At 42.4% G+C, this 24,742-nt stretch overlaps 1 protein-coding gene across 1 annotated transcript in view; it reads right to left on the minus strand.

Moving 5' to 3' along the window:
* Positions 1–529: 529 nt before the first annotated feature.
* LOC147443480 (disease resistance protein RPS4B-like) overlaps positions 530–24,742 on the minus strand; it is a 59,933-nt gene continuing 35,720 nt past the window's right edge. The window contains exon 4 of the mRNA XM_086529880.1: positions 530–1,502. Coding sequence (XP_086386006.1) covers positions 810–1,502 — 693 coding nt within the window. The 3' untranslated portion in view covers positions 530–809. The remainder of the gene's footprint in view (positions 1,503–24,742) is intronic.

A 24,742-nucleotide genomic window follows, 5' to 3' on the forward strand; every position in this document is an offset into this window, starting at 1 on the left:
GAATCTTGGCAATTCGTTGCAAGATGTCACATGAATTGACCTGTTATTTTCTTGTTTTGCGTCAAACAATCAAGCATAAACTATAAGGAGAAAGACCATTGCATGGGAATGAGGTGATGTTGCGATTCATGGATCCAGAAGCTCTATTTTAAAAAAATGGAACATAGTGCAACAATGCACCTTGTCAAGATGTTGCGATTCATGGATCCAGAAAATCTGTTTTAAAATGGAGCATGGTGCAACAATGCACCATGCACCTTGTCAAGATGTTGCGATTCATGGATCCAGAAAATCTGTTTTAAAATGGAGCATGGTGCAACAATGCACCTTCGACTCACGATGTTGCCCGTGAAAAATTTTCATCGAGTTTTGTTACCAATATTGGCAGGCCTTGTGATTTTATCGCTTGTTTACATTCACACAATGACATGCTAATTAACTAAACATGCTCAAGGGAACTTCACTTATAGAGATTCAATACAGTAAATACTTGCTCTTATCTACAAGAATGGAACATTGTATTTGAAAATGAATATTTATTGTTTAAGGACAGTAAATCCTTGCTCTTATCTACAGAAATGAAACATTGTAGTTTAAAATAAATATTTACTCTTTAAGTTGGAAGACAATGGCCAGAAACAAAGCAGAAAAATGAAATCCCCATGAACTTTGTCTTTGGTTATCCAGGTTTCAACCGGCCTTGATCCAAGCTGATGATGAAAAGATCGCTTGGGATGCAGCATTGTAGCAATCATAGCATGTATTCTTGCACGCAAGGGACCGCATGGGTGTTGTACTGCAGTACCTAGTCAAACCTTACTCTGTTTCTTAAAGCTGCCAACTGCTCCAAACGATTTGGATGAGCTGCTAGCTGCGTGCCAATTAGCTGAAGAACAGCTGGCTCTGCGCACCGGTGGAAAGTTTGGGCAGCCTTCAACTTTTATATCTGTCGTGGGCGGAAGCTCCTCGATTGCAACAAGGCGTGACAGCTGCAGGTGCATCAGATTGTAACAGTCTATGATTTCCAACTTCTTAAGCTGGCTGACGTCTGTCAGCTCCAATTCTGAGATTTGGACACGCTCTATCTCAAGTATCTTGAGCGGAGCAAAGATGGCGCCAAGAGTCATTAGGCTACTGCAATCACGTATCACCAAGTAAGAGGGTCCATTGATTTCGTTTGCCATCAGAGAAGGAAAACCTGTGAGGGCATTGCACCCACCGACAAATATTGCTTTAAGATTGGGTAGCTGGCCCAACTCTATCGGTATTATGGAGAGGAGCTCGCAATCGTACAAGACCAACTCTTTCAGGCTCTTCCATTCATGCACATACCAAAAGCCTGTAAACTTATGACAATTGCAGATTCGGAACCTTTCTAAAAGCTGCAGCCTATGTGCGGCTGGCAGGCTAATGAGGTCTTCACACCCATCCAGAGTGATTTCTTGGATTGTGCTGGTGCACGCTGAAAACCGGCTGGATTCGGGACAATTTGCATCCAAGACCTTGAAATTAAATAACCTTTAAGGTTCAAAACACACTCTCTCTCTCTCTCTCTCTCTCTCTCTCTCTCTCTCTTGAAACACTACAGTTCACGATCATCTAATAAGAGTATAAAATGAATGATGATTTTGTACTTCTGAAAAGACAGGGCTATATCCCCCCGTGGCCTCTATCTCACACGGGCATGGGAGGAGATGGGATCTACGGTGGGATGATTGAGGACCGTAGATCCCGGGCCTCCGTGGACAATGTAAACTCGGGTACAATGTAAACTCGGGTACCCGAGTTTACTTCACCCCTCCCCCCCCCCCCAACGGGATTGAACCCACAACCTAGGGTTTGAGGGCCATGTGGCCTATCCACCACGCCCACGCACGTCATTGTGGAATGTACACGTTTCCATGGAGTTTTGAAAAATACCCGGATTTACTTTTGCAACAAGATCTACGGCACGCGCCTAATGTCGGGGCCCAATAGTGATGGGAGCCTTTGATCCCATCTCCCATGCCCGTGTTAGATATAGCTGAGGATATCCCACCTATAGACTGTTTCCTAGCAGGCTAGCCGTTAATATTTATGTCGGCTTCTATTCTATTGTATTCTAAGCACCCTAAAAGTACCAGGTACTCATGACCTGCTACGTGGACAAACGATGTGATTCCTCATGGCGCGCTTAGAGAGAGGTCTACTGTGTGTGTGTGTGTATCTATATTCTATATATATACTATATATTAAGGAGACTGGTTTTCCAGTGCCACATGTCGCAATTTGCTTTATCCGGCTACAGTGAGGACAGTTTGCACACAGGGGGAGAGAGAAAGAGAGAGAGGCGACCGAAGGCCGCCGGCCACACTAGTATATATATATATATATATATATATCGAGAGAGAGAGAGAGAGAGAGAGAGAGAGAGAGAGAGGCGCTCATTGCCGCTCAATTATACACCTGCAAGAAGCCTACTGCAGTGGCATCACTCCTTTGCAAACAAGACAATTGAAAACGACATAAACTCTCAATGTGTCTGTGTGTGTGTAATGGCTTGCTTTGTGGAGTCAGGACTTAGGACTCAGCAACAAGTGCACCATTGGGTTGGGGGTCAAACAGGCGGCAATTGCGCCCGTCGCAACGGTGGTGTCACCACAGCTGCACTATAATTAGATACTCTCTCTCTCTCTCGCTAGTGTGTCGCAATGTGTGTACTGTCGTGATAATAATCAGAATAATTATATTAACTTTACATATTATTAAAGGAAAAGATGTCAACCTCTAATGTACAAAAAAGGCTACGCCCAATCAATTGAAACGTCATAACTAATTAATCGCGTCTCTCAATCATGTCGTCTTCTCTCTTTGTCTGTGTGTGTGTTCCACTACATGGTATCGGAGCAGCATACTTAGGGGAGCCCTCATACATAGCAAGCGAAGAGCGATATTCAGCGCAATACTTCCAATGCAAGCGGGTGCGCACGCTCACAGCAAACAAAAACAAAAGCTTCACATGAAATTCTGATCGTTAGAAGAGTAGTTTCTCGCTGAAAACCTCTTGGCGCAGAAAAAAGGCAGCCCAACCTTTGGCTAACTTTCACGAAGCAAGTTTGGCGGTATCATCTTTCCAGTACGTGCTGCATTTTCAATCTTGCTATAAAAACATTGTAATACTTGACATTAAAGTTTGATTCTTGGTTTCGTAAACATGGCTCATACCAGCCGCACCTACAAGGTGGCGAAACTCAATGACAAAAATTATCAGCCATGGAGATAATAATGGAGAAACAAGACCTCCTTAAAATGGTTGATGGGATAGAATTATACCCTGCCCAAACTAGCCCCGCAACGGCGGCTAATACCACAACATTAATTGCTGTAAAAAATTAGACTCCAACGCATGCTTGGAGCTACTCCTTCACATGGAGGATCCCTTAAAACAATCCGTGCGAACATTGACTACTGCACGTGAAATATGGCTCCGTCTCCAGGAGATGTACGAACACAAGGATATTGCGAGCCAAATTATGAACTTACAAAATCTAGTGAATCTTACACTAGTTGCCGACCAAGATATCCCTAAATTTGTGGAGTCTTGGCGCCTTTTTCTTGATGAGACTATACTCTCGGGCGTTGATCTCTCCACAAGTGTCCAAGAAATGTTACTCTTGGCCGCTTTACCATCCACATGGCAACCTTTCATCACCACAGGCACCGCCGCTCATCTTTCCGTTCCCGCCCTCATTCCCATCATTCTCCAAGAGCACACCTTATGCAATACAATATCCAAGAGCACACCTTCTCCAAGAGCACACCTTATGCAATACAATATCCAATGCTCCTACCACATCCACCATGTCCATGTTTGCACGGCAACATCGTCCATGCCAAGGTCAAAACCACAACCCCCCCCCCCCCCCCCCCCCCAACTATCGAGGTAGTCGAAATCCTAGTCGTAATTCTACCTCACATTACTCTCACTCTCGTCCTTCATCATCACGTCCTTCCACCACTACATCACATCCTACCCATCCTGGCTTTCGCCTCAACAAACCATTTTGTAAAATATGCTCTAAATCCGGTCATCGTACCTCTGATTGTTGGCATAATACACACGGTAACAATCGCTCCCGCAATCAGGCCCATTATGTCTCTGACCCTGATGCACCCTCCACTTCATCTAATAATCCAGTTCACTCTCTTCCTAACTCCAATTCTGAGTCCAATGAAGGTGCTCATCTTGCTTTCACGGCCACTCATGACTATGACATTAATAGCAATACCACCTGGATTCTTGATACAGGTGCTACCTGCCACCTCACATTCAATAAATGATGGCTTCATAATTATCACTCGCTTTCAAATTCATTTAGCATACGCTTTGGTAATAATGAGTTTCGTTATTCAGAAGGTGTAGGCACAATTAATGTCGAGCTCTCTGATGGAAATACGGTTTCCATCGATGATGTTTATTATGTGCCTTATCTTGCTAAACATCTAATTTCGGTTAGCAAACTAACTTCTATAGGCACTACCATTGAGTTTTTCCATGATCATTGTTTAATAAAGCATTCATTACCTAATGGTTGCACTTACGTGGTTTCATGTCCTAAGATAGGACGCCTCTACCTTCTAGGGCGTTCTCCAATAGTACATGAAGTTCACTCCGCTACACACCATGTGAACGATGATCACAACACACTACTATGGCATTATCGCTTAGGTCATGCCAATGTACGCACCATGCAACACATGGCACAACACCATCGTGTTAAAAAAATTCCATTTCGTTCTAATAGCGACATTAGTTTATGTGAAGGATGCATTTATGGAAAATTTGCACAGCAACCCTTTCCACACCACCATCGATGCACTACTGTTGCATTACAACTTGTGCATACTGATTTGTGTGGGCCTCTTCAAAAGTCCCTCATCTCACACAAATATTTCATTACATTCATCGATGATTACACTTGTTTGACCATAATTTCATTTTTAAAAGAAAAATCAATGCATGTTGTTTTTTACGCATTCAGATCATACCATTCACTTGTGGAAAATCAATTAAATACACGACTCAAAGCACTTCAATCCGACAATGGTTTTGAATTCAAAAATTCACATTTCCATAACCACTTTACTAAACATGGCATTGTCCATCGTTTTACCGTTCTTGCTACTCCACAACAAAACGGTTTAGCTGAACACAAAAATCGCACTTTGCTAAATTCTGAAAGAGCAATGAGCTATTGGCAAGAAGCCATTACTACTGCATGCTACCTTCAAAACCGTACACATCATCATTCCATCCACGCCATTCCTTATACATTATGGTTTGGTCGTGCACCCGATCTATCTAGCCTTCGTGTTTTTGGATCCATGGTCTATGCTTATGTCCCTGCCGAACATCGCTCAAAATTACAAAGCCATGCCATAAAGGCTTTATTTGTGGGATATGGTGAGCCTCATGGAGTCAAAGGTTATCACTTATATGATACCTCACGCCATCAATTCTCTTTTTCTTGCTCACTTATTTTTTATGAAGCACCACTTCTATCCACAAGTCCCACACTCACTCCTTCCATTCACACCCCTAAAATTCACACTCATTCATCATTACATGACATACCCTCCACCTCGGTACACTATCGGGTCCCCTTTCCTGATCCTCTTGTGCCTGTCGGTGCTCCGCCACCTCCCGCCGCTCCACCTCCTCCTCTTCCACTTCTTCCACTTCCTATTGCCGCACCACTACCTCCTCCCATTACTCCTCTTCAACCTACAATACAACAACCTCCCTCTTATCTTAACGCTGCTCAAAGGGCCTCTCGCACCCTTTATCATTCACCTAACCGGCGCCCACCATCAACCAATCCCATTACATCTCACACGTTACCCTCTACTTCAGCTCCTAATACATCCCACCATTCTCGTTTACTCTCAACCTACTTACGACTTCATGATTTAGATGCCCCTCCACCCAAATCTCCTTCTACCTCCACATCCATCAATCCATGTCAGTCACCCAGTCCTCCTCGTACTCGTTCTCTCACTGAGCTCTATGATGCTACATCTCGCCTCGATGCACTTCTTGCATAGTATTTTTCTCCTACATGTCCCACTGCACTAGTTCTATCTTCTATTGACTCTAGTGATGTTGATGCTTTTGTCTCTTGTGATGATGAGACACAACCTACTGTTGCTAATGCTCTTCATGGTCCAAAAGCCTCTCATTGGCGTGATGCTATGCAATCCGAGCTCGATTATTGTCTGCAAATAATACCTGCTCACTTGTTCCTCTCCCACCTGGTCGTAAAGCCGTAACATGCAAATGGGTCTTACAACGCAAGTATAACCCTGATGGCTCCATTGCCCACTCCAAAGCCCGCCTAGTTGCACGTGGTTTTAGCCAAGAACCTGGGTTAGATTACAATGAGACTTTTTCACCTGTTTTACGTATGACTTCTCTACATGTTCTACTTGCTTTGGTGACCTTACTTGACTTGGAGTTGCATGACCTTGATGTGATCACTGCTTTCCTTCATGGCGATCTTATGGAGGATATCTACATGCTACAACCACCTGGCTATGAGTCTGCAGATTTGTTCGACTTTGTACGCAAGCTGCATAGGTCCCTCTATGGTTAAAACAATCTTCTCGCCAGTGGTACCAAAAATTCAATGCTTTTCTCCTCTCTCGAGGATTTACATGTTTAAAAACAGAACCTAACATATATACACGGCACATCAACTCACAAATATTAATAGTTGCATTATATGTTGATGACATTGCCTTACTAGGTTCTAGTCTTGAAATAATTACTTATGCAAAATCTGAAATACAATCTGCTTTTAAAATCACAGATTTAGGTCCACTCACATACTTTCTAGGTGTTCAAGTATATCGTGATAGAAAAAAGGATACATTAATTTTGCATCAAAAGAAGTTTGTTCAAGAAATATTGGAACATTTTGATATGTCTACATGTGCTCCATCTTCCACCCCCATGCCTATAACTTGCAAACTCACTACACAAGATAGTCCTACACATGCCACTGAAAAAATGCACATGAAAAAATATCATTTTGCATCTGGCATTGGTAAAACACGCTACTTAGTTCAAAGCACACGTCCAGACATTTGCTATGCTATCAATTACCTATCACAATTCATGCATAATCTAGGACTACGTCATTGGAAGGGTTTTAAAAGAGTTCTTCGTTACCTACAACATACTAATAATTATGGCATATGCTACTACCGCAATCAATCCTCTAGTCCTACCATCTCTCTCGAAGGATGGTCTGACTCGGATTGGGGGGGAAATGGGGATACTTGAAGGATTGGAGACATTGTCTGTAGGTGGTGCGCAGATTGGTGCACTGGTGCTTGCCTCGCTCTTTTTTATATGCTTACTCCTTGCCTCAGTGCACTAGCTCCTCTGACCCTGCAACAGCCCACATGGTGCTTTAAGCCCACATTGTTGTAGTGTACATGTGCGAGACACCAACAAAGGGGCCCTGCTAATTGAAGCCGGCTGTTTCATTGGTGCCCATCGCCTAGGCTCGGAAAAAATTCTCTGTTGTTGAAAAACATTTATTTATCTTGAGGTATTTAGATTAGAGATACTAAACGTTTTGAAGATTGTATGCTCTCCAGCATCTTCAATTTCATGATGCGGAGGTGGGAGTACATTGGCAATCATGGCGTTGGATAATAACCATGGATTATACTATGACATCAAGGAGAAGTATCTATCATTTCTTGAATACTGGCAACCATGGCGTTGGATTATAACCGTGGTAAATACGGCTAAAAGAAACCAAGAGGGCTTCCTATTTATACATAACCAAGAGGCACTTGTTGTCTATACATATAAGTGGCTCACTCACTAAGAAAATTGATAAAAAGAGTACATGACTAAGGGTAGAAATAGCAGCTGCCACTAGTATTAATGCAAAAGAAGTAGAATTTTCTTTGAACACATTTGCTTCTATTTTTGGACTTCTCTAGAGATCATCACTAATAGAGAGCCGGGTTTTAGAAGTGAATAAGTAGGTGATCCAATAAAAAAATTGAAATTTTACGATATCACTCAGCTCTCTAGTATCCTTAATGCAATGTTCTAGTAGAAAAGGTAAACGGTATGATTTAAAAGGTCATTACTAAAAAAGTAGATAACCACCCAAGTAATTGGGACAAGCATCTCATGGTTGCACTACAGGCGTCTCGTACTTTGTTTCGGAGGTCTCTTGGGTTTACTCCATTTTATTTAGTGTACAGTAAGGAGGCCAATTTTTCCAACTAAAGTTCAATTAGCTAGCCTCAAAGTTATGGCTAGGAAAGTTGGGCACCTCATAGCCCATCTTTGCAATCACATCCTTGATTTGGAAAGGCTACAAGTGGATAGGAAGAATGTAGTTAACCACTATGCAACAGAGATAGAGCAACGTCACCTCACTAACATGGGAGTCAAAGCAAAGAGCCTAAAGAAAGGTATTATTAAGTAAAGGTATGACAACACGTTTGACACTAGGAAAGATAAGAAGTTCTTGCCTAGTTGGAAAGGGCCATAATCAAAAAGTGCTACGATAATTGTAGCTATAGGCTTATGGAAGCGCATAGTAAAGCTCACAAGACTCGAGTAAATGGATAGAGGCTGAAGCAATATTTCTTGAGGTTTGTTCAAGTACCAATGATGGACATTCTAGAAGAGGCAAATTCCTCTTAGCTCTAGTCCACATGAAGAAGACTTGCATATGGAGCTAGAAACACGAATACCTCTAGCCTAGGGGGAAGGGCTAATGAGGCCAGAAAGTGAATTTATGCTTCTCTCGCTCTTATTCCTATGAGAAGCATCCCTTAAGAGGCTAAATTTAGAAGAAACTTGTTCAAGTTGGTCCCCTTTTCTCTTCTTTACCCATATGGTCCCCTTTGTCTTTTGCCCTTCTCCTCTTTTACCTACATGCATGGTCCCCTTTTCCTTTTCCCCCCTTCTTTTCATGGCACAAAACCCTCTTTTTTCCCTTCTCTTTTACCTACATGCATGGTCCCCTTTTCCTTTTCCCCCCTTCTTTTCATGGCACAAAACCCTCTTTTTTCCCTCCTCTTTTACCTACATGCATGGTCCCGTTTTCCTTTTCCCCCCTTCTTTTCATGGCACAAAACCCTCTTTTTTCCCTTCTCCATGTAAGCCAACCACAACACACAATTTCTTTCTACTCCTCTACAGGTTTCTCCTTTCTCCCTCTCTCCTTATACATCTCTCTCTCTCTCTCTCTCTCTCTCAAATGTCTCCCTTCTCCCACTCTCCTCCAAATCAGCCCATTCTCTTTTTCTCTCTTTTTCATACATACAAATTATTTCTTACTCCTCTATATCTTTATTTCTCTCTTCCATTTAAATTTAAACACAAAGAAAATCAAAATTTTCACTCTCCTTTCTCTCTTGGTTGAATGCTACCTGTCTTTCCTTGTCATCTCATACATACACGCTAACTCACCCTCACATGTAAAAAACAATTTTTCTTTCTAAAGCTCTGTGAGTGCCCCAAAACACGCAAAAATCCTACACCTTCTTTTCTCACATTAGGAAAAATATGAACCCTCTAGGGGCCCTTTGGGATTAAGGTTAATTAGAGGCCATCCAATGAGAAGAGGGTGGTGGACACACTCTATGCGTGTGATGGAGTAGAGGATGAGTGTGATTGAATGTATAGCTCCTCTCTCCTCCCCTACCATGCTATACATGAGGAGAGAGGAGTTATACATTCAATGCTATACATGTGGATATTGGAGCAACAATGTTCCCACATCTTTGCCCAACCAAATTGATTCACAGAAGGATTTTCTTCTATTCTCACTCCTATATTGTCCCTACTTCTACACAAGCGTTTGGAACGCTTGAACCCATCAAAGTAACTTCCTTATTAAGTATGGAGTGGCTGGTGCTAGATTTGTGGTCGGTAGCATCTTTCAAGCAAAAGATGATAATAGATATCCAAAACTCTTTGAAATACTCTAAAGCTTCTAGGTCTGTGGGCTTGAGTTGGTGTTTGCCTATTCATTGTTTTGTGCACAATTTTAAAGAGTTTGGATTTGTGGAGACTACCACAATGCTTGTATGTAAAGATGTGCATTACGAGGAATTAGGAAGGCTTTTAGAAGAGGACTAGGGTTTTGTGGAGGGCATGCACAACGGGGACCGGTACCGTTGTAAGGTTGGAGCTTCAGGTATTGGAATGTGCTATTTGAAATCGTGCATCTCCTTGTACATACGATTTCGCTATGATCGTTGGATGTGCAAGCTTGGAGTGTGGACTCTCTTACAGAGTGTAGACGACGCTATTGCAAGCTTTGACATTGCAGTGAAGATGCCCAATGATGCTTTGGAGGCAGTCCAAGTGAACAAGCATTGGACTCTCAGTAATGTGCGAGAACATTTGGTTATTATGGGTTTTGAGGCCCTTCAACAAGCACAATTTCGTTTACAAGGTCACAAGGTGAGAATCCTTCCACCACATTTTCAATACATCATGGTTTGTCGATCATTGGATGCTTATTGTAATGACTGTCCGTAGATTGGGAACAGAATGGAAGACAAATTGAAGGTCGAGGAGGACTGGGGGATGGATTGAACTATGCTATCGATCTTATAACTTTGTAACTCTTGCAATTTTCAAAATGATCCCCGATGTAATCAACATGATTTGCTTCGGCAAATCATGCCTTTGAATATAATTTTTCGCATTGAGATGAGAAATCACTTTTTGGTGAAAGTGCCTTTTTTTTAATGTCTTTAAAAAAGGGTCCAGTATAAAAGGGGGGCCACCTAACTCATTCACTATTTTCACTTTTGCAACTCTTGAGCTCCTCCACTCTCTATCTACACCCCAAGCTAAATATGGATGCTTCCACAGCCTCTGCATCTGCAGCCACATCCACCCCTTTGTCACGCTTCATCCTCTTCCTCAAGGACACCAAATACAAAGGGAAGTTGGACCTCCACACCTCTTTTACTCGTCTCATGACCTTGACGCCACAATTTCCCTTCACATGGATGAATTTGCCAAGATTTTTGCGTTCATGGAGGAGCACATCATAAAATATTCTGTATCTATCTCCCCACATGCAGGGATCTAGGTGCCTTTCGATCTTTTGCGCTATATACACAAAGGTGAGCGCCCATTCTCCAAGCGGTTGCAGGGTGAAAGCATGTTAACCTGTCATGCTTTTTAATGTCCCGGACAACGCTAACTAGCACAATTTTGACATATGCCAACTAGTATAATAACTTGAGCTACATCTCCAAGATCTATGACATATGATATATCAATAGAAAGCACTTGAAACAAGGAATCCAAATGTACAACCTCCGAAAAATTTTGATATTATTTGTAAAAAATTTATCGGACGCCCAACTTTTTCAAGATGTGCTAACTTGAAATTGCTAACTAGCACAAAAAGCACGACAGGTTAACATGCTTTCAGTATGCAACGATTCCAAGAAATTGCCACCGATGCAGGCCATTACTTGGACGAGCAAGCCCAAGGGGTGTCAGCGCTCAAGAAGCGCAAGTTGGGGGTGGAGTACCTTTCTCGGTTTGCAACATTTATCTTCTTGGTGAGCGAGGAACCTGATTTGGAGGAGCTCCGCTTACCACACGTTCAGGTTGGGTCCTTTATCAAGGACACCAAGGAGCAGAAGGTTATCCCTATGAACCTTGTAGCAGAAGGAAAGACACTCCGGCTCGAGTACCCCAGGGGTCTCAAGGAAGTGGTTGAGAAATCCATAGTTGTGGCTGGCCCTAGTGACACTCCAGTGCCACTACCACTAACGGATGTGGCTATCCCAGAGGTAGAAATCAGCCGCTTCTCCTCAGTGGTAGTCGATGGGGAGGAGTATGTGTTTATGCATGATTTGGAGAAAGCATTTGGCCTACGCATGGATGAATGCTTGAGCGTGCTATGCAACAACACCAAATGTCCCTTAGATAATACGCCACATGCCCTAGAAAGCAAGCTCTTGCCAGTTGGGGACTCTATTGATGACACTATTGCAGTTGTATGTGCGGAGGTCCTGGCAACAGAGCAGTTGCACGTGGCTGAGAAAGAATTCCAAGCCATGCAAGCCAAGGTTGAGGCTGCTAGGATGCCTTTGCCATTATGCAACCTCCCATCTGATGATCCAAAGCTCGTATCTGCGGTGCATGGGAGCATTGACTTGGATGCAAAGGGCAACAGGGAGGAGGACGACAAGGAGCAGGAGGTAAACTGTATCCTAATTTTCATGTTACTATTTTATCCTTCATTGTCTTTTTTCTCAACCTTCATCGGTTTATGACAGGATGTCATGGAGCTTGATGATTTTGCTGCAAGGACGGGTGGCAAGCGGACGGGCTTTGGACCTCAAGCTTCCCTTGAGCATTACCTAGGACAACTCCCCCCTGGCGATGTGGCCATTATCCATATTGAATTTACTCCCCAATCCCATTTTATGACTTGGTCGTTGAAAGCTTTGAGCAAGTTTTATTCTTTGAGCACCATTGCTCAAACTGAGCATCAAGTGTTTCTAGTGCGTAGATCCCTTGTATGCATAGCGTTTGGCACTGGCTTTCGTGGTAAAGTGCTTGTCCAGATAGGGATACATGCTTCCATTGGCTCAACTGACCCAACGGCCATAGCGCAGTCCCTGTTGACTGGGGAGTTGCCTTATGCGCAAAATAGGCGCCAAGAAATGGTCAAGAAAATTATGAACTCCTCATATACATGATGTAAAATCACCGTTTTGGAAGTAATAAAAAATATTTGGAATTGTCTCTCTATCTTGCAAATTATTTTAAATGTGATTTGTCAATCTTGAAAATTGTTGTAATTGGTGATATGTTTCAATAAGCTGTCTTTTTTTCTTGAAGTAACAACATCGTTCTGGGTCTATTATCTTTGTAATGATACGACTTTGCAATTTCAAGTTCTGTATGTAATTTCAGTTAATTTCAGCTAATTTAGGTATTTTAAGTATCCTAGGGGATAGAGATGCCTACCAGGAGCAAAAAAAAGGCTGGCCACAAGGGCGCGCAAATGGCCCATCCTCCAGTTGTGGATGGGCCATTTGCGCGCCCTTGTGGCCAGCCTTTTTTTTGCTCCTGGTAGGCATCTCTACCCTCTAGGATACTTAAAAAGCATAAATTTATTGAAATCAATTGGTTTTGCATCATTTATTTAGATGGAGCCTTGTGGCCACCCTTTTTATGGAAATTTCAGCATATATTCACACTCAAGGACACTAGAAAAGGTGAAATCAATTATGAGTTTAAGGTTCCAGCACACTATCACCTGCTTTAGCTCTACCTAGTACACCCCTGCACCAAAAAGCCCAATTACATTGTACATTTGAAATTCAAAGCTTGAAATGTCCAAAAAAGGGTGGCCACAAGGCTCCATCTAAAATAATGATGCAAAACCAATTGCTTTTAGTAAATTTGTGCTTTTTAAGTACCCTGGGGGGTAGATAAGCCTACCAGGAGCAAAAAAAAGCCTAGCCACAAGGACGCGCAAATGGCCCATCCATCAGTTTTGGATGGGCCATTTGCGCGTCCTTGTGGCCATGCTTTTTTTTTCTCCTGGTAGGCTTATCTACCTCCCAGGGTACTTAAAATACCTAAATTTACTGAAATTACGTACGTATAGAACTTGAAATTGCAAAGTCATCTCATTACAAAGATAATAGACACAGTAGACACAACTGTTGATCATATTGTCATTGGAAAGTCAAAACATTACAAAGATAAGGGTGTGCAATACAAAAAGAGGGGTAACTTCGGCTAAGCTCAAAGTCTCGTCGCAATCGACGTGCAAGCTGCATATCTTTTGGATATATTGTCACTCGCTTTGCATGAATGACGCATAGGTTGGTATCTGCCAACACCGAAATGATGTGGGCCTCTGCAGCTTCTTGAATAGCCTCTAGCGGTATTGCTTTCATTCTATACTGATTTCCATAGCTTTGAAGCACCTCCTTCACTGTGCGAGCAAAGGGGGCGCGTCGAATCAAAAGCTCCGTAGTCTTCTGGTAGTGGCAGACTTCTGCAAATGCCCTTGCTATTTTTCGGCGCCGCTGCGGTTGTCTTGGGGGCACTTGCACATTTACTGGCGGGCGGTGTTTAGCTTGAAAAACATAGACTTGCGCCTATTTACATGCTTAGGGGCTGGTTCTGCAGCCTCTTCTGATTCATCCTCTTCCCTTGGTTGCCGATCTTGTTGTGTGGGGAGAGCTCCCTGGCCTCGAGATAGTGTCTTCCCCCCAACGGCCACCCGGTGTGCGCGCGGTATTTTATCTCGCAGCCATGGTGGCTCACTCTCTGATTCAGTGTCTGTATGGACCACCCGAGTCCTGGATGGTCCTGCTTGTGATTGGTGGCGCTATGGCTGCTCCCTATCAGACTCAGTTGTTTGCTGGCCGTGTTCTTCTCTCCAGCGCTGGGCACGTTGCTTCATTCTTTTTCTAGGTGTTATATCTTGAGGAGGTGGAGATTCAACAGCCCTCGATGACTCTGGTGCCCTACCACCATGCCCACTGTCAGAAGAGTTCTTGGAACGGCCAGGTGTTCGTGGCTGTTTTCTTGTGCCTTTAAGACATGCCGGCTTCTCACATCCTTGGAGGGTGTTTTTGTTGGCAGGCAGATGCTCTTTCGTGGTTTGTTTGGTGCGTGCCATTTCGTTGGTAAGAGATCACTTGTTCTTAAGAAATGAGTGGTTTATGAGAGCTGCAATATTTATAAGGGCCCATTTAAAAAGGACCCTGTTCACACTAATTTTGAAAAAAAAACTATTATTTTTCAAATAAACATGACGCTAAGAGTTGGACCCTGCGTTCATGCACGTTTAGTGACTCGCGCAGTATCCACTTTGATCCTTGTCGCACTCTGCATCGCTGCCATGCAGTATGCTTGGTGGGACCTTGCAACATTTGCCACTTTTTGCTATGCTCTTGACGACTCCATTTCCGCACTTCAATAACAATCTTGGATTGTCGTGCACGCTCCATTGTGAGCTTACGAGCAAATGTTGTGCAAAAAAACCAGTTGAAAATCTCCTCCAAATAATTGGATTGCTCCATTCCACCACCATGTCGAGTATTTTTTAAGTACACTCCCCTTGCTCGATAATGGGACTTCTCCATGCCTTGAGTGCTAAAAATTTCAAGCGATCCATACTTGTGCATAAAAAAATGCACCATGCACAAACAAGATATGCTGTTCACATGAGTAAACGATCCACATTATTTAATAAAAACAATCCCTTTTAATAAATACACCACGTAAAATGGCTTATCATGTAATGTGTGATGTTATTTTCACCCCAAGAAAGGGTGAAGACCTTGGTAAAATCCGCCAAGGCTTCTTGAAATGATTGGCGTTGTTTTTCTGTTGTGCTGTTAAGGCCCATAAGCTTAACCATTTTATCAAAATGTGCCCAAACTTGCTTGCATTTGTTTGCAAGCTTGCCATTTGAATCATTATCAGTAGTAGTTTTGCATAACTCCTTCCAAAGCTCCCAAAGGTTACCTGCCTACTGGCTGGAGCTGTTTTGAGCATCATATCGACTTGGCTTTCCTTGGAAAACTTTCTTCAAAAAGTGTCTAGCTTTTTGTCCACTCATTGACATTTGTTGAGCAATTTCATGGGCCAATAGACACATTTCCACCGTGACAGCCAATGGAATTCAAGAGTACCTCCACTCTTTCGATCGCTTCCTGGAACTTCTCCAACGGTTTCATTGTGAAAGCATAGTCAATGTGGAGCTTCAATAGCCTATCAAAAATGCGCATGAATGCGCACGTAATGTACAAAAATGTACATTCGATAGAGGAAATGGAAAGATTGGATTCCAAGCGTGGTCCTTTTGATCACGGTCTGGGGCATTGAGCATGGGACATCTCAGAATAGACGCTTCCCATTCTTTATCTTCATCTCAGACATCACGACAATCTAACCCTTGTTCTCCATGCCCTTGCCATGGAAGCATGGAACCGACCTTTGCAGTGCTCTTATGTGATTTTTTTCCATTAGGTTTGTATCCTCGAGTGCAAAATGGACAAGGCATGAGAGAAGAAGCCCTTGTTTGCAGCCAAGCAAACACTTTATGGTCTTCAAATCTCCACCTAAGTGCCACTCCACATCATAACTACCAAAACCCTCAATCTCCAAATTCTGACCTGCAATTTGGGAGTGTATTACTTCTGTGATCCATGGAGTTCTCTCAAAAATCCATGAAAGTACTCCATTGGTCTCTTTGGGCACCTCAATAGCACCCAACCACCAAATGTCTTTCTTTGATTGCACGCTAAAAGATGGGGTGGGAGATGTCTCGACTGAATCCCTTCGCTTGGTTTGCAGAAGGGCCTCGTTCCTTAGAGTGACACTTAGCCTCTCTAACCTTCGGCCTTTCACTATTTGACACTCATCGAGTTTCAGCACAAAAGCGACTTTTGTGCCAAGCACTACAAAATAAATAGTGCCAAGACCTTAAACTTCAGAGTCTATGATAAGAACAATACCAAAGAAAAAAGTAAAGTGTGTCACATTCTTCAGGTAACTCGTAAAATCTAAGCATGGCTTCTTGAAGCCTTCTAAGATCCACGAGAATATTGTTCCACATTGTGTAAGGAAAGCCCTTCTCCGAAGGTCTTATGGATTGTTTCTTACCTTTTCCCCTTGTCTTTGTTACGCACGAAGCATAAAGGGAAGTTGGCATTGTGTCCTCAATGTGTAGGTATGTCCCAATGTGAGAGAACACATCTTCGTTTGTGGCCTTCTTTGCGAGCTTGACCTTGTGAGGAACGGGAAATAGGTTTTCCACAATGCCATGCTCTTTGAGGGCATCCTTTAGGAGTTGGAAAATAGCCTGATAGGCTTTGGTGCCGATTCCAGCCTCATCACAAGCTTGTTGCACGTCATCATCACTAACCACATTTCTCAATTTATGCATAAGGTCCTTGGTGACTGCATCCTTAATGTGCTTACCTCCAGGTGATTGTAAGATAGAAATCACATCTTGGGTATTGAGACAACTATTGAGAAGGTTGACTCGATCATCTTGGCTTGTTCCACCGCATGCCTCCTGGATGAATTTTTTAGCAACAAATAAACATAAATGTTAGAAAATAGTGTGAAGTAAGAATGCATCATGCAAGTAAAGACCAAATTCCCTTGTGGATGTAACTCGTCGTTTGCGTGCTCCTCCCGAATGTGCAAGAGTTTCAATGGATGAATAAGTGCGTTTGCATTCCCTTGCACCAAGGGGTGTTTCTTTCAAGTATGTGATGGTGTTGGTAAGCTTCTGGATGTGGGACTCCTTTTTTTGCATTTGTTGTTCAAGAGTTTTAATCACCCTCTCTGAAGAGACAACACTCTCTTGTAATGTCGTCGTCTTGAGGTGAACAGCTTGACATTCGTGCATCCACATATGCAAAGAAGCACCTACACCCATACACAACCGCTTGCAATAGCCTAACAAGCCTGCTTCTCCCCTCCCAAGAAATTGAAGAAATATGGAAAGGCTATTAAATGGTGGATGGAAGCGGCTTATAGGATCGTAAGGTTACAAATGGTCATCCACCCAAATGTCAACATTGGTCTCACAAGCAGTGCGACGTTCCTGTGATGACCTTTGATCATCCTCACTAGCGGTCTTCGGTGCAAATGCCATGGGTAAGCGAATATGTATGCTTTTGGTGTGTGGAGTACGTGGTGGTGGAAGAAAACCATTTGTGATGTCCGTGAGCACCATGGAAGCTGTTGCATGAGGAAGCAAATGATGAAAAGATAGAGGGGGAAGGGTAGGAAAAGATAGAGGGGGAAGGGTAGGGAGATTGAGGAAGATGGGAGGAGAGAAGGAGGGAGGGGGGGGAGGGAGAGATTCGGGAGGAGGAGGAAGGTAGGGGCAGGGAGGGAGAGGAGAGGGAGAGAGGAGGGAGGAGGAGGAGAGAACAAAATGTTTTTACTTTTTGGGGGAAAAGATTTTTGAAAAAATGGACTTTCTAAGCTTGTGGGTTAAAAAAAGGGTCAAAAAAAGATTTTTGGATATATATATATATATATGTGTGTGTGTGTGTGTGTGTGTGTGTGTGTGTGTGTGTGTGTGTGTGTGTGTGTGTGTTGGGAGGAAGTTTTAAGTAAAAAACAAGTAAAAATGTTTTTTTTTTTTAAATTAAATTTTGACTCTTAGTGACCCACGTTTTTGCTGATGTGGAAACACCCCTATGCTTCCTTCACTTTAAAAAAAGCTAAAGAGAGAAAGTAACCCCTTAGGTCCACATCCTACATTTGTCTAAAAAAAAGGCTAGAAAAGCCTACTCAAAACTACCTTCTTCAATGCCCTTGCCCCCTAAACCCCACACAACATTAGCCTTAATCCCTAAAAATTAGGATTCCTTACAAGGCCCATGCAAGGTTCATATTTCTCCTAATGATCTCTTTAAGTTGGTTGCCCTTTGGATGAGAAGAGATAAGAATTTGAGAGAGTTAAGAAACTCCCTATAAAGAAGTAACCCACTTGTTCCACACTTTCCGCATCAATGCCTCATGGGTGGCAACCAACCGACCTAGCATATTCCACACATATTTGAATGCCACAAATTTGATTAGGATGCAAGAATGCAAAAGATATAGATGTTTTGGACTACTCGACACATCTCTCACTACAAGTTATAGACAGTTTTACACCTATAAAAATTTAGCATAAATATAACTTTTATCACTCTAAAGTGTGAATAAAGTTTTTTAGACTCCATTTGAATGTAAATACTATGGCTTTTACACATGGCGTTTTTTCTACATCCCTTTTCTCCGAGTGAAAAATTTAACTATACTTTTTTCAAGCAATGAAATAGGAGTTTCTAGGTACAAATAACAACTTTTTTACGTGTAAATATTTTTACCTTAAACAGGCTCATTTTTTTTTTTTCAATGAGTTTATTTTCTTACCTTCGAGTAGCATTTCAACGAAAATTATTTTAATACAACTATACACGGCGTGAATTTTTATCACACAATCATAACTTTTATATATTTTCATGAGATATTTCCATAATTTTTTTCACTCTTATTTGAGCTCCACACTTAATTAGTTCTAAGTAGCTATCTTTTACAATAAGTATTTTTCTTACCATCTAATTTTTTTCTATGAGGATCAATGATTAATTGTAACCTATGTACATACCAACATCCATATTGAAAGACAAAAGCATTCTTTTTTCCTCCTTCCAAGATGGATCTTTAAGCTGGAGTCTGCTCCTTCCACTATGGTTTCTTGGTGAAATGGATTCTCTCTCTACACCAATGCCCATGCATGTGTGCTTCTCAATCTATGCTCCACCGTCCTCTTGCAACTTTGGAAAGGGCTTGACAAGTGCACAAATCTCTCAACTCCTTAATCCATCTCAAGAGTGCTTCTACCTTAACACATGAACAGAGCTCACGTCAATCTGATCTATGTTATCTTTAAATTTCTTCATGATGTGGTATAGAGCTTCAACACGTGCTCATGTGGCTACCACAAGAGTGTGATGTGGTCGGGGTGGCTATCCTTAAGCTGGCTACTACTGCTTCCACTATGGTTTCTTGGTGGAATGGCTTCTCTCTCAACAACAATGCCCATGCATCTGTGCTTCTCAATCTATTCTCACCGCCCTCTTGCAACTTTGGAAAGGGCCTGACAAGTGCACAAATCTCTCAACTCCTTAATCCATCTCAAGAGTGCTTCTACCTTAACACATGAACAGAGCTCATGTCAACCTGATCTATGTTATCTTTACATTGCTTCATGATGTGGTATAGAGCTTCAACACGTGCTCATGTGGCTACCACAAGAGTGTGATGTCGTCGGGGTGGCTATCCTTAAGCTGGCTACTACTGCTTCCACTATGGTTTCTTGGTGGAATGGCTTCTCTCTCAACAACAATTCCCATGCATCTGTGCTTCTCAATCTATACTCCACCGCCCTCTTGCAACTTTGGAAAGGGCCTGACAAGTGCACAAATCTCTCAACTCCTTAATCCATCTCAAGAGTGCTTCTACCTCAACACATGAATAGAGCTCACGTCAACCTTATCTATGTTATCTTTACATTGCTTGATGATGTGGTATAGAGCTTCAACATGTGCTCATGCGGCTACCACAGGAGTGTGATGTCGTCGGGGTGACTATCCTTCATATGGGTTTGCAATGTATGTAAAGAGCAGATAATGTTTAAAGCTTAAATAAGAAATTCAAATCTTGCACTATGTTTTTTCCACTTATAAATAATTACCACAAGAAAAAAATGAAATATATATTTGCTCTTTGTCTACTTTTGATAGCTTCAAACATTTTCTACTTTAATTTGAACACAATCCCTCTCTCTCTCTCTCGCTCCCACCCTAACGTGAGCACTACAGGAAAGATAAAATGTGGGCCGCTTTTACCAAAATGAGTATTCACCTCCTATATACAAATTAAACACTTGTTTAGCTGAGGTTTCTAATGTGACAAACTCTTTAAATGTTGAAATATTGAGCGCTACAATGAGTGAACTTATCAAAATTTTTATGTCTCTTTCTTAAAACAAGTAGACATGGCATTGACATTAATGAAATTTTGAATCGGAGACCGTCCACAAAGCACCTCCAAACATGTTTCACAATTTTTCCATTTGTTTTCTCCTTGAACATTTCGATGTGGGGTATAAAGCCCAATGTGGTCACCCAGGTAAGTGGGCGGGCCGCCAGGAATGTACACATATTCTTTTTTAAAAACCTAATAAGAACTCACTATGCTCTACACATTACAGTAGAGCGAGTTCACCATATCGTCGTGCTCTTCTTCTCGCACTCTCTCTCGCGTCGCACTTCCGCTCGTACTCCTTCAACTGGTATCAAAGCTCAGATCGAGGCTCGGGGCAGCATTTGCAAGTAGCCAGAGTCACCTGCTCAGATTGGAGTGAGATTCGACAGGCGAAGACACGGCCCCAAATCCTGTGGGCATGCCCAAAGGGCTCGGTGTTCTCAGAATTTCATTCTAAGGTCATCTCGGCCACCGTTCGGCTTCAACAAAGTTCTGCGCAGGCCATTTTCGACTACGTGGTCTCGGCGGGTGTAGATCCGACTCTACAAATTTGGGGTTTCGGCCTACAATTGCAGGTGCTGAGGATATCTGCACTTCCAAAGTGCTCATTTGTCGCTGTCTACACAACGAAGGACTGCTCATAGTTCTTGGAGGCGTGTCACATACGACACGGACGCACCTATACACAGACTATAGGCGACATCCACTAGTTCATCAGGTAGCTTCTGTTTGGTGCTTGATATTCCAGATTTCATCCTGACATTACAGGTACTTCCACATGGGATGTATTGTCAGAGATGATGTATGTCTGTTGAGGGTTGTTGGTTGTGAGTCACGCAACAAACAACCGCCGCAGCGGTTACAGCATAAAGTGGGAAATTTGTGGATGTATGACTTTGTGGGAAGTCTATGTACTGTCAGATTTACTGCAGCCTTTGTTGAGGGTCCAGTGAGGTTTTATTGAACTGGGGGATTCTCGAATGTTGAGATCCTTTCGGTGATACAAGTCTTGGAGCGATCCCTCGAGCACCATTAGATAGGCAGCTAGGATGTATTGACTGTGAGTTAGACAGTTGGGATTGCATCTTTGCTTTACTTCCGTTGAGGCATTCTCGCAGTCTATGCTTACAAGACAGTGACAGGACAGTGAGAGACAGTATAGGTGCAGGACAGGTTTACCCATAGCTTACAGTGTTAGAGAGACAGTGTTTTTTTGAGCTGTTTTTGGTCTGTTTTTGAGTACACCAAAGCCATTTTACAAAGGAGACTCTGCTGAAATTTCTGCAGAATCTAAAGCTTTCTTGGTTCATTTGACAGGTTGATATTGGTTCAAAGCTCAGTTTACAGGGGAAACTCTACCGAATTTTTCCCAGGAAAGTAAACTATTGTGAAGCGTAGCTATGGCTGGATCACAGGACACTGCTCTTTACAATATCAAGAAGCTGGATGGAACCAATTTCCCATTGTGGAAGAAGCACATTTGGCACGTGTTGGTACAAAAGAAGTAGATAAAACCTATAAAGCTCAAGGGGATAAAACCACAAGATATGGACGAAGATGAATGGAGCGAAATGGATGAATTGACACTTTCTACCATTATGCTGACTTTGGCAGAAAGCGTTTACTTCAATGTAGCAAAGGAGATGTCGGCTTATGAAGCATGGAAAAAGCTGAGTGATCTTTATGAGAAGCAGAGTGCAGCTTCACAGGTATACTGGCTTAAGAAGCTTGTTGACTTGAAGATGAAAGAAGGGACACCTATGTCCAATCATCTGAATGAATTCAACACCATCTACAGTCAGTTGTCAGCTCAAGGTGTCAAGTTTGATGAACCTGTTAGAGTTATGTTCCTGTTAATCACATTGCTGGAAAGTTGGGACACTTTTCGCATAGCTTTGAGTAATTCTGCACCTCCAGATGATCTGACCATAGCAGGTGTAGAAGGCACTCTGCTTACTGAAGAAACCAACAGAAAGACAATGGACAAAGGCAAAGAAACAACCTTAGTTGTCAGGGGAAGGACCAAAGAAAACTACAAAGGTGGAAAGAGGGATCAGTCTCGTAGCAAGTCCCGCAGTGCTAAAGGAAAGAGTGACATATAATTCTACCATTGTGGCAAGAAGGGTCACATGAAAAGAGACTGCAAAGAATGGAAAGCAGAAAAAGGCAAAGAGAAAGCTGAAGACCATGGTGAGAAGAACAAGTCCTCAGTGAAGATTCAAGAAATAAATGTGACAAACACTGTTGCAGAGGATGACAGTATAGTGTTAGGAGACATCTACTTCTTGAAGAATACAATGGACTCAGCTCTTCTTACAGCATCTGATGGAAATGCACTGAGTGACTGGATTATAGACTCAGGGGCATCACTTCATGTGTCTCCAAACAAGGAGTGGTTTACCTCTTATGTGACCACTAAAGATCATGTTTGGCTAGTCAATGGGTAGACATGTGAGATCTTAGGTGTTGGAGATGTTCAATTGAAGTTTCAGAATGGCTCTTCTTTAACGCTGAAGAATGTGAGACATGTTCCCGCAATTACAAAGAGCTTGATCAACACAGGTTTACTTGATGATGCTGGCTACGTCACCACTTTTGGACAGAACATGTGGAAGATATCCAAGGGTTCTATGGCAGTAGCACACGGAGTAAAGTCTGGAGGACTTTACATGATTTATGTATCAAATGTCTCTAAAAATGTAATCAATGTAACCGAGCAGCCGAACGTTTCTTTGTGGCATAGCCGGTTATGACATATGTCCAAGAAGGGAATGGAAATCTTGTCTCGTTCTGGTTATTTTCCTGGCTTGTCATTTAATGATTTTGAATTCTGTGAACATTGTCTTCGAAGAGATACACAGTTGACACTTGTTCATAGTGATTTGTGTGGACCTATGCCTAACCTATCTCTAGCGGGAGCTTCTTACTTTATGACATTTATAGATGATTACTCGAGGAAAGTATGGGTTTACTTTCTCAAGCATAAGGATGAAGCGTTTAGTGTTTTCAAAACGTTTGTGACACTTGTGGAGAATCAGAGTGGCAAGAAGCTTAAATACTTACGCACTGACAATGGTGGAGAGTATGTTTCAAAGGCCTTTCAAGACTTTTGTGAGTCAAAAGGTATAAAACGTGAACTTACTGCTCCTTACAATCCTCCTCAAAATGTTGTTGCTGAGAGGATGAATAGGACCATACAAGAGAAGGTCATAAGTATGTTGTCTAATGCACAGTTGCCAAATGGGTTTTGGGTTGAAGCTGTATCAACAGCTGTTCATCTTATAAATAGATCTCCTAGCAAGATTTTGAAGAAGGATTCAGTGGTTGGCAGAGATGGTATGGTCAGGCAAAATGCCCTCATACAAGCATCTCAGAGTCTTTGGCTGTGAAGCATATACTCATGTTCCAAAGGAATTTAGGAACAAAATTGAGCCAAAGACTCATAGAAAGTGCATCTTTCTAGGCTATGGTAATTCTGGTGAGATGGGGTACAGACTTTGGGATCCCGAATCCAGAAAGGTTATCCGCAGCAATGATGTTCACTTTAATGAAGCCAAATATCATTCTAAACCAGAGAGGGTTGAGGAGATTAGAAGAGTTGTCTTCCAAGAAGATGGACCTGCACGTGCAAGACAAAATGTCAGGGCTCAAGAGGAGCAAGGACAGGATAGAGTGGAACCACAGGTTGTGGCTGAGCCTGAGCCACCTATTTTGCGTAGATCTAGACGTATCACGCGACCTCCTGATAGGTTTGTTCCATCTATGAACTATGTCATGTTGACTGATTGCAATGAGCCTTCATGTTACAAGGAAGCAGTGCAAATGAAGGACTCCGGGAATTGGCAATTGGCCATGCAGTCAGAGATGACAGCTCTGCATAAAAACCAGACATGGAAGCTAGTTAAATTACCACAGGGAAAAAAGGCTCTACCTTGTAAATGGGTTTACAGGTATAAGATCACCACTAATGATAGTCAGCCAAAGTACAAAGCAAGGATTGTTTCCAAGGGCTTTAAGCAAGAACAAGGCATTGACTTTGATGAAGTCTTCTCTCTGGTGGTCAGGATGACTACATTGAGATGCTTTCTTGCATTGGTTGCCATATTAGATTTGGTGTTGCACCAAATGGATGTCAAGACAGCGTTCTTGCATGGT

Source organism: Adiantum capillus-veneris, chromosome 14 (assembly GCF_014529385.1).
Source record: "Adiantum capillus-veneris isolate H3 chromosome 14, ASM1452938v2, whole genome shotgun sequence".
Taxonomy (NCBI): Eukaryota; Viridiplantae; Streptophyta; class Polypodiopsida; order Polypodiales; family Pteridaceae; genus Adiantum; species Adiantum capillus-veneris.